General features: G+C 46.8%; 1 protein-coding gene across 1 annotated transcript in view; it reads right to left on the reverse strand.

The window, feature by feature from the left end:
• Positions 1–7,413, reverse strand: part of LOC136449316 (neuroblast differentiation-associated protein AHNAK-like) — a 52,368-nt gene extending 44,955 nt beyond the window's left edge. Inside the window, exon 1 of the mRNA XM_066449312.1 lies at positions 6,577–7,413. Coding sequence (XP_066305409.1) covers positions 6,577–6,707 — 131 coding nt within the window. The 5' untranslated portion in view covers positions 6,708–7,413. The remainder of the gene's footprint in view (positions 1–6,576) is intronic.
• Positions 7,414–11,487: the final 4,074 nt, after the last annotated feature.

The raw sequence follows: 11,487 nt of genomic DNA on the forward strand, positions 1-11,487 counted from the left end.
TGGGGTGACGCTGGAACATGTGGACACCACAACACTGTTCTAAATCTGGACAACTCCTTATTGGACATCAACAACTCCATTTTTCTTATGTCTCAAAGGACGTAACTATAGAGAAGTGGTTATCTAAGGGATCTCTCGAATGCATTAATGGTATTGAGAGGTGTTCCTTTACCATACTAAAACTAGTAGGTAAAATAGGGTAAAAAAAATAAAAGCGTCTACTCTAGATGCCCTTCACGACTGGATAACTTCCTCTTGAAATAATCAACAAGTAGTCTATAAAAAGATGTAACATGCGTCATTAGTATATCTATATGTATCTACTGTGTTGATCTAATATATAACTTTGATTTGATTTAACCCAACCCACCCCTCTCCGCCTAACACGTCCAGAAATGGCACAACTAAGTCAACTAAAGCATTGTCGATAAATCATAGTTTAAAAGCAATTTCCCGCATACCTTGTGGAAATGTTTCTGAATAGAATGAGTAAACTGGCCATGAACATTGCCGGGTGTCAGGCAAAAGAATGCAAAGCGATCGCCCAGTTGGCCTGTCAATCAAAGATCAGACCAGTAACCCTCTATACAAGCCTAGATCTGGACAACCGAAGAACGGTACGGTCGATGATTACAACAAAATAGAGCAAAAACTTGGGATTTTGACGGATTCTACGTCTTGGTACCGGTTCAACTCGACAGTAGTGCTATCTGAAATGCCCACTGATACTTCTAACAGAAACTTCTCCTAACTTTTCCTTACTGCCACTGTGTACCTGGCACAGTGACAACAATGTAGGGGAAGGTCAGCGACACCGAGAAACGAAATAGAATTAGGCCGATAACGCATCAGATACCCTCCAAATTTATACCCAACGTCTTTGAACGTCTTCTATAATTGATTTGGTAACTACATTTTGCTGATGGATGCCAATCGTGCGGTGGTATTGAGCGTCGCATTGTTGGAATTGGATGGGACATATTCATCATTATTCTTCAACCCGGCCGCTTTATTGGATTGATAGACAAAAACCCACTCCCAAGTCAAACGATTAATGCAAAACACAACCTTCGACGCTGAAGTTCATGTTTCGGTCTTTCGGAATACTTGTTTTACTGTTCATAAATGTTCACTATCCGTTATTCCGCTTCAATCCATTATTCTAATGTTTCCATAGCTGACCTATCGTGTTCATAGTGACATGATATGAAGCTTGTGACATAGATTTCCAATCCAGTTCGGTTAGAGACAGGGATTGAGCAAAGATAAGTGTAGTGAGATATATGAACTTCGTGGAGTATCTGTGTAAGCGTTATATTATAACACTTGTTATACTCTGTCGCCAATACTATAGCACGTCGATACATTTGTATTCTATCATTGCTCTAGATCTACCAGGTCCTTTTTACACACGTAAAACAAGAACTGCCGAACGATAATCGTCGTGTGATTACACTTCACACGCCGAATGTGTCATCAGGTGTCGTCACGTATCATGACCCACCGTGACCTTTGACACCACGTCGCGCGGGACCTTCGAAATAAAGATGGCGGCGGTGGCGTTTCTGTTCGGTGACATTTTTTGTTTGTGTGTAAATTTTGGCTCCACCTAGCACGCCATGAACGTGCACAACATAGAGGACACGTAAGACGCCATGCGGGGAGGAGACATCTGGAAGTCAACGCTGATTTTCTTGAAGTCAGTCAGAAACGCCGCTGGAGTATGTATTGTATGCTGACACCTGTCTCAGCACTGTGACCTTCCACCTGTCCCACTGTAGGTAGGACATCCTTCAGTAAAGTAGTCTTGAACATCAAAAGAAATTTAGAACGGGTCTGCTGTGACATTGACTGTCTATATGTGACAACTGTGGGGAAACACTGCCCGGAAAATACGGACAAATCACTGGTTTTACGTTCGCTTACACGTCCTGCACAACACGTCCGTATGTATAAGAATGTCGTAGCGGTGTTACCAAAAAGTGCTACCAAAAAGAGAGGTCCATCTTTAGCTCTCTCGCCAAGGGTGAGCTTTTGGTCTTACTTAATTGATTGATGGATTGACCTAACGATGCTCAGTACCCAGTTATGGGATATCATGTAAGAGGCAAATATGCTTATGCTTAGGTCACATTTCCAATCCGGGGCCCGGTCGGGCAGCTTTCGGGACCGAAAAATATGATATAAAAGACAACTAAAGACAAAAAACGTTAAAATTACTCCTAACTACAAATTATGTATTTTCTTGATATGCATTTTTTCATTTTTCGTTTTCGCTGACACCCCGGCCGGGTCCCGGATTGGAAATGTGACCTAAGCATAAGCTAGACGGATGGGTAGCCATACATATTAGTACATGAGGGTCATTGACCTCGCTGAAATAGTCGCCATACCGACTACGCCAAGACTTGGGAACATTCGTAAACAAGTCTTTGTTATTGTTTAAACCACCTGATGCGTGTCCTTCAATCATTTGATGGGCTCTCATCATGTGTGAGAATTCTGTAACAGTCTTTTCGCGACAGTGAGTTCTTTTCCATTGCCCCCATCCTCATACACACATTGATGCATAGCCGTGGCGACTCTTGGATGACGTAATTTTGTTTTTATATCATATACAGTGATGATCATATACAGTAGTCCTCGTAAAATACACAACCATGTAATCTAAAAAAAAAAAAAAATGCACGACTAATTGATACGGAGGAATACAACCTTGCAACTCCAATCAAAGCACTTAAAATTCCTGACTTCAGTGATTCACGGCAATGACTTTGACATCTCGGGAAAGTTTCCTGGTGAAGTCATGCCAGCATTTCTCGCATTACTGCAGACCCCATAGAGCACGGGGACTAACAGACATCTGCTAAAGATGTCACTACCGTGCCTGTAATCCAACCTTGAACGTGTCTCAGTCTTGAACATGAGTCAACTGAACTCACGGGTGGCAGTGTGGGCGGGTCTCATAACAAGACTTCTTTAACATGCACCCGTCAGTTCATGCAAGCAACTTAGATCAGAAGGCACCCATAAAACGTACTTCCATATATGCCATACATGCCGCTCGTTAACTGTTGGTGGAATGTATATGTTTACTATTGCAGCTATGATACAGTATGTCATTTCTGCCCGGTGGTGTTTGGTTCGGGCAGCTGCAGACCCAAGTCCAGAACATGCCGGAGTGATACAGTCATGGTGCTCGTGCTGTGTTTAAACATTTGAACTTGACTTCAGGGAACAATGGTTAAACGTGGGGGCGGCGCTGGCAGTGCGAAACGCAGGAAGCTATTGTCATCAGTAGTAAAGCCAAGATGTCAGAGGATATGCGGACGGGGAGGCCACATGCCCCTCTACCAAAGTTGGCACCCGATTTCTAATATCTCTTGCGCGGAAATTATTAGAGTCTAACTCAGGGGGAGGCTGTGGTAACATTTCCTTGGGGGCATGTTGGCCCTCGAGCCGAGGAGCTGGCCTATGTGGGCCCTGGCTATCAGAAGTACATTTGCGAGGTCAAGTTACCGTGCGATAAATGTAATTTGTGAAAATGTTTTTCGTTGTTGTTGTTGTTGTTTTTAGCCTATACAATTGAATTCGTAGTAATAACGTAGCACCAAAACACCTCTAACGGAATGTTGTTGGTAACTGTAAAATATCAATAATCATGGACGAGGCAGGGATACTCTAGCCTCTACCAGGTTCCGTCCTATCGTTGGGAAAATAGTAGAAATCAGCCGCGGTACTTCACTATCCAGGGTAGGTCCGCTATACAGTAAGGTTCCATTCCGTTAATGGCAGATTGGACCCTCTCTCCGTAGCTAACTCCCTTGGCATACTATTCACTCTATTAGGCTAATTTCTACTATTTTTCCAGCCATCCCGCGGAGCCTGGTAGAGGCTAGGGATACTCTAACAGGGCCATGTGAATACCACCGCCCTCCCAAATCTCGCAGCTGTCCGATTCTATTCCCCTGCCTCATCATTAAGACTCGTGTTGGAGATTTGGTTACGATGTTTGGGAGTTACGGGGTGCGGGGAATGTTTGACTGGTAGTTTTGCCACACAAGTGTCGGCGCTTGTGGACGTTTTGCCACACAAGTGTAGCTGACTTTGTAGGTCTGGAATCCGTTACCCTGTTGCAGTCTGTAGGTCGAAGGTTAAGCGGGGGTCTCAGACCAGTGTCAACAACACCGTACACACCGACCTGGGATCCCCGTATGTACAGTTGGAGCCACGCGTGGCGGGAAAATGGACATTTCACGGTTATTAACACTGGCTGGCGCTCTGATAGCACTAGCATATAGCTTGAGTGTAACGTGTTTTCCTATTGCTATTCCTATATAATTAGCCATTATCATCGTAATACCCCAACCTCACTCGCAATGCTGCTCGTACTAGCAGAAAATGTCAAGAAAAAACATCATAACTTTGCTTAATTTTCCTCACTGCTTCCGACGCAGCCGTTATTGTCTAAAAATAGAACGTGCTGTCCCGCATGCGAAATTAGGAAACGTCGATAAATGACCTGGAAAACAGATCGATGTTCCAATACAATGAACGGCTAGTATGAGAGTATATGCTGACGATGTTTATGAATATCAATACTTTCTTTTAGTTTTACAGTGGTGGAACCTTTCATACAATTTGCAATAATTACAAGCCGTGATCAATAACTGCTATGGAAACTGATGTTTGTTGTTAGCATAGAAACCTACAGGATCGTCCTTGTGTCTCATGGTGTGCGGTATAACTATTAAAGAGCGAACAACTGCGATCACACGAGACGGCGTGAGGCGTCTGCACAGGTGTGACAATAAGGACAGATGGATGTCAGTGAGTGTGAAACAACAGGGCCCGGCGGGGTAACCATCACTCATCGGCCCGGACAGGCTCCTCTCAGGGGCACAGTGATGGCGAAATTTATCAAAATAAACCAACAACTCGACAAAGACACGAGTCGGACAAGGAAGGCCCAGTTGGGCCGATGGGGTTGTCTTCGCCTAGCCTCCGTTGCAGGCTCTGAACCGGCTTTTTGGGGGGCTAAATAATACACTTTTTGCAGCCAGCCCGTAACTATCAGCCAATCCCGTAACTATCTGAGTCTTCGCCCAATTTCGGACATTATCTGCGATTTCGCCATCCCTAAAAGGAGCCCGTATGAGACTACGAACAGACTGTTTCTGGACGTTATAGACCAGTCTGGGCACGGGGGTTACCCATTAGGACCGCCGGGTCAGGACGTTTTACCAATCAAAAAGTAGGTTACATCAGATGGGCATGCTAATGACTCCGCCGTCAGCCCCGCCACCATTGGCGCACCACCCCTGCCCTACTTCCCAAGGGGCAGACGGCTTGGTCAGGTCTATTTCTGTCCGGTCAAACGCCGAGTTCAACCGTCGCGCCATAAACACAAATAGCTGTTTGCCCCACTCGAACGCAACAGTGTAGACGGCTCACCTCGTAACTTTGTGCACACAGAAAACATACCCGATAACCAGTATGGGAATGGCGGTGGCCGGCTGCACTTGGCAACATTACATACAACATGGTTCCAATTAACCTTCCGTTTCCCCTCTATTGGAAGTGGCAATATATATAGCTAGATCAGTCAAGGGTTTCTTGCTAAGTGTCTTGAGACTTGCAATCCCTGATTTTGAATGTCTTCAAAGACAAGCAGTTTCTATAATAGTTGCTACACATGTATCTGATATCGGGATATGATCGTCAAAACTACCAGTAAGCTACATAAACTAACAGTGGCGTTAGCTGCGTTACATACAGAAAATAATTTTTGGTTAGCTCTCCACTCCTGGAAAATTTTGTGCCAAATGTTTCCGCACAAACTAACGTTAGAGAACACCCCCCGCCCCCTGCCACGCCCCCACCCTATCGCTGTACCCTGGGCATGCTCGCCTGTGATGGTGAAGAGATAAACTCCAGCTTCGTTATTCATAAACATTAGATAAGGCCGTATTATCAAAATAAACTTTGCTGCATTTTTTGATACTTTGAAGACACTCAACTATCTATTGGAGGACCTCAATCGGGTAGACCCCCCCCCCCAACACCATGTATCATGTTGAATCAGTACCACCAGATGGTTGTTTTCATCCTACGTGAAATATGTTTTCCGTGCTCTCCTTACATTTCTTTACAGCGTTCCAGACCACAGCTAGCTAGAGATTGAACTGTTTCATGCTGTGTATTACTATTTGTGTCGCATCTATTAGAAATCTACGTCACCATTGTCCAGCAAACGATGCACCAAAATTTAAACAGCACAGAACATATCATAACGTCTACAACTGGGTAACTTACTCTTTTTAGTATACTCAGTACATACAAGACTTCATAAGATCGTAGGAAAAGATGAAATGAAGCTATACTGAAAAGTTTTGAGGCCGAACTGACGAGTCACATTACGTCATGACGTGTCGCAGAGTGACGCGCCACTGTCGCGATAAGGCGCGACACTACCCGACAGTCTGCAGACCAAGTGTTATCTGGTCTATATGACGGGCTGTCCGTAGAGACAAACACACAAACAAACATGCCGTGAGGAGAACATGCCCCACTTACCGGATAACAGGCGTGGTCTTGAAGGGTTCTCCGGGCGGCGGGACCTCCCCCTCGGGCAGGGCGGGGTCGCCGTGGTCTCCCTCCGCCACTCCGTTGACGACCTGGATCTCGGGCACCGTTGTCGTCGGCATAGTCCTAGTTTTCCTACACAGTTACCAGTCCTGGTTGTAGCTTTAGCGTGTTGAACGGCAAGGCTAGGTAATCACATCCACACAGCCCGCTACTTCGCCAAGTACAGGTTGGGCTATGCTGTGTCCTGTCTGCGACAGTCTAACGTGTAGTACCCTATGTGACAGGAACAGAACTATCGTCACACAAACACACGACTGTTTCCTCCAGCAGCTGTTGGTCCGGAGCAGACCTGAAAGTATCGTTCCTCGGCTGGCGTCCGCTGCCCCTCTCTGTACCCTATGGTATCCGCACTGCCAGGCTCTGCAGTGGTATTTCCCAGTCGTGCTGTCCTGTCGGTACAGCGGTAATGTATCCTCCGGGCTCCAGCCGACACCGCAGAAAACGTCAGCGGTGAAACGTTATCCGCGCGCTGCGGAAGAACGAGAGTTGGCCAGTGCGCGTGTGGCTGGCTCCGGGCCTAATCTGCGCCGAGGTCCGGTATCCAGTTCCGACCTCAGATTCTCCCCCTGCGAAGTGTTTTCTCGGTGCGGCTCCCTATCTGGCGTTGCCTGGGGTTCCTGTAGTGAGGAACAGAGTGGTGGTTAGTGCTGGGCTGGCTTTCTAGAGCGACTAACGAAGAGAAAAATCCAGGAAGTCCCGAGTGCCCGATGGTGGGCTGGGAGTGTGTGACTGAGCTACTGGTGTTCGGGGCAGGGGCAGGACAGGGTGGTATGTGCAGGGGAGGACTCCTCGTGCCTGACGTTATAACCCGGACAGGCATCATTCTCCACTGCGCAGTTGCACCCTGCACACCCCCGGCGGGCAATAGAATCGCCCATATTTTGTCATATTTCTGTATGTAAACTTGGAGGTCCGGTCAGTCAAAGTTTCTGAATGGGGGTAGTCGGGTGTGGTGAGTGCGTGACTGAGACTGGGAGGAATGCTTTGATTCATCGATGACTTCTGACGGATGACTTATTTTTACATCTTTACATAACTCTTTGCGCGTCATAACATCAAACAATGTCACTGACAGATGTGCGATCAAGTTCATTACATCATTACAAACATAGAAAGCCTGTACAACACTCATTCTCATCAGAAATACCAGAAAGAGCAACAAGACCCCTGTTCTTACGTTAAATCACCCTTTCTTAAGAACATTCTCTGTTAAAAGTCGCTCGATGTTGGAATAGTTCATGTCGTACGAGGGGTGATCGGTGGGGAGGCCCGCTAGGAATCTGGGAGGGGCGGTGCCCGAATCCTTGTCGAGGTGCCAAGGAATACCGCCCAACTCACAGAGATTACGCGGATAAGGGGCGGTCCATGAGATAACCCGGGGGATGTCCGGCGTCCACTAGGGACAACACGGCATTGATATGGAGTGCGCGTCTCCTACAAACCGATATGGACGCGACATGAAAAGCAATGTTCTCTGTAAATGGGCTCAACTGGGCAGGTTTCCAGGGTGCTCCAGACGACTGTTTTGTCAACTATGTACAAGTGGTACATGTTTGGGACCGACGACCGGGGCGGTATGTACCCCGTCATTTTACACGCGACGTCTTCTTGCGTTCAGATCACGGAAATGATCTCAAAACATTGTGAGTCAACTCTGCAGTACACATTGTTATGATATTACAGTTGCTATTTTGCGTTTTCTTGACATCATATAGCTAGAATGACTTTGAACAAATGCTGAGTCAAATCACAAGCGAACTTGTCACTGCATGAATATAACTATTACATAACTCATACTAAAATCTCAAACCCTTTTCCATGAATGGAACAACTCCGTTAGAAAAGCTCATTATCATGCCGAAGTCACAAATTCCTTTGAAACTGATCAAACTCGACAAGTCACAGTTGCGTTTCTGTCACCAGTGCCTGTCCCGCCAACAAAAAGTCTAGCCGAACCGCTGCTGGCTGGGTAAGCTGTTATACCACGTTTCATCGTTCGCTTGTTGACTTCCCAATGCAGCTGTTGACTTGACAACGTTCCAGAGTTAACCAGTAATATTCTAGTCCACTGTCCGGTTTATACCAAATAAACCAGCGACGGTCTTACTATGTGCTTTCCGCGAAACACGGCGTTACTATCTTTTAAACATTTCGCTTTTTTTCTGTTGACTGTTGCTACCCTTTAAACACAGTCACTGGATGCCTACTGTGTTAATCTATTTCAGTATTATTACGTACGTTATTATCAAGTGTTCCACTTGTCAACATTGTTAACTCGCCCTATCTGTACAGTATACCCTTTCTATGCATTGTTTCATGTTGCAATTAGCGGCGCCCTCGGGCAAGAACGTGCAAATAAAATATTATCATTCATCACCTCTTCATGGGCAATCTCCAGACAGAGGTTGGGGTGCAACATCGTACATGTGTACCTTTTTTCGTCCCGCGTTTCGCGTTAGAAGACGAGCAAGCTGTAGGGTTTTCCACACTAACATCCGCTATGAGACTATCGGCCAGGGCACAGCTGATACAGAATGTACATGTATGATGTAGGAAGACTGTAAAATACATCTCGAGATTGAAAATATTGGATTCATGCTATGCACTGCGGAATATGGGAGCCATATCTATCATTTATGGGTAATATATACGAGCGTAGTTAACTTCATGCGGCAAAGTCAAGTTTATGAGACTGCGACGTTCGCGGATGACGTCAGGGTCTTTCAGGAAAACGTTTTCCCATCAAAGTCAATGTCATTACGCGGTACCCGCGGGACGTCCCTTGTATTGATCGTCATAGATTCCCGGAACATGTGGGTTTTTCAGGAAGGAGAGTATCGGCAGGAACGCGCGCGAATCGATAACTCCAAGACGTGTAAGTGGTTTGCAGAATAGGTCGATGGAGGTCTACGGAAGGGCTGTATTATCGTTATTATCATTCACGTGGCAATACAGGCTGAGTGCTGCGGTATGTTTTGCCGTCTCGTGTATAAACGTCCAAACGTAACAAGTCGAACCTGAGCGTCAACTGTGGGAGCTATGCGCAGGGACGCTGACCCTGGACAAGTGTGGCTGGACACGGACATGGGCAGACTGGCAAGGAATACTAATGATTCTGCGAGGACAGGGACGCTCTCGTCCAAAACATCACGGTAGTAATACACTTTGCGGCTATACCAGACCAAGATGAAATGACTTCAACACAGATACCTTTATGCCCAACCAAAGGTACATTTCCGTATTTATGTGTACTGATCGGGAAAAGGGCCAATGGAAGCGTCTCATGTTGTTATTTGGAACGGCATCAGACAGAAGTTAAGTAATGAACGATGGGATCGGGTGTCCGCTGTCGCATGTCGGTCACGGAAATCGCTGATGCCCAGAATACTTGCACCAGTCGTGTCAACTAGTACTGGAAAACATCCGACCCAAACACAGACACAGTACCACAGATCCTAGACTGGAAGCCAGGTTGTTGCCAGGGCTTGCTGAGGCCAGCTCTTTGGCCCATGAAACTTTCCCTGGGGTCCCCAAGGAAGCCTGTACCTCATGACTTTTCTCCGGGGACTCAGGCGAAGCTTCATTGGGGGCATGTTGGTCCTGGAACCGAAGAGCTGGCCAGCATAAACCCTGGTAATAGCCTGACTTCCAGGCGACAACAGCCTAACTTCCAGGCGACAACAGCCTGACTTCCAGGCGACAACAGCCTGACTTCCAGGCTACAACAGCCTGACTTCCAGGCGACAACAGCCAGACTTCCAGGCGACAACAGCCTGACTTCCCGGCGACACAGCCTGACTTCCAGGCTACAACAGCCTGACTTCCAGGCGACAACAGCCTGACTTCCAGGCTACAACAGCCTGACTTCCAGGCGACAACAGCCTGACTTCCAGGCGACAACAGCCTGACTTCCCGGCGACACAGCCTGACTTCCAGGCTACAACAGCCTGACTTCCAGGCTACAACAGCCTGACTTCCAGGCGACAACAGCCTGACTTCCAGGCGACAACAGCCTGACTTCCAGGCGACACAGCCTGACTTCCAGGCTACAACAGCCTGACTTCCAGGCGACAACAGCCTGACTTCCCGGCGACACAGCCTGACTTCCAGGCTACAACAGCCTGACTTCCAGGCTACAACAGCCTGACTTCCAGGCTACAACAGCCTGACTTCCAGGCTACGCAGATTCGGTTTCTACAGGAACGACGAGGATGTCCTGATGACCCGGACATGCCTTGGTCTGAGACACCCCAGCTAGTGTTACTCGAGTTTGTTTTATCAGATGTGAAATATCATCCTATAACAAAACATCTCCATTACCCTGTAATACATCACCCTTTACGAGCCGAACAAGGGCCATGTTCTTTGCGCTAGAACAAAACGACATACTTGACACTGTTCAGGACAACTTTGTAACCAAGTATCATATAATGCAAGGCATTTCACCCTGCGACATGGTGATTTTTGGACGTTTCGTGGCAGGAGATTTTATGGTATCGATCATGCATACCATAAAGTCCGAAAAGAGAATCGTCTGATTTAAACGATCTTAATCCTTACCGGTCTTGCCACTGTTGTCGTGTATGTTTTATAGTCACATGTCGCTTGGCTGAAAGTTGGTAACGATTGTGAGCCGGAATTTCGGTCATGATGGTCATGCAAAGTATAAACATGTATAATTTTACAATGGGGAACGAGTTAGATGTTGTCTGTCACAAATCTCATGTCCTCTACATCCCCACCTCATCAGTCAACCTGCCGGGTACATAATCCTACCCCCCCCCCCCAGCAGCCCCCTCCCCCAACACACACACACACACACACACACACACACACACA

The sequence above is a fragment of the Branchiostoma lanceolatum genome, chromosome 15 (genome assembly GCF_035083965.1).
Source record: "Branchiostoma lanceolatum isolate klBraLanc5 chromosome 15, klBraLanc5.hap2, whole genome shotgun sequence".
NCBI lineage: Eukaryota > Metazoa > Chordata > Leptocardii > Amphioxiformes > Branchiostomatidae > Branchiostoma > Branchiostoma lanceolatum.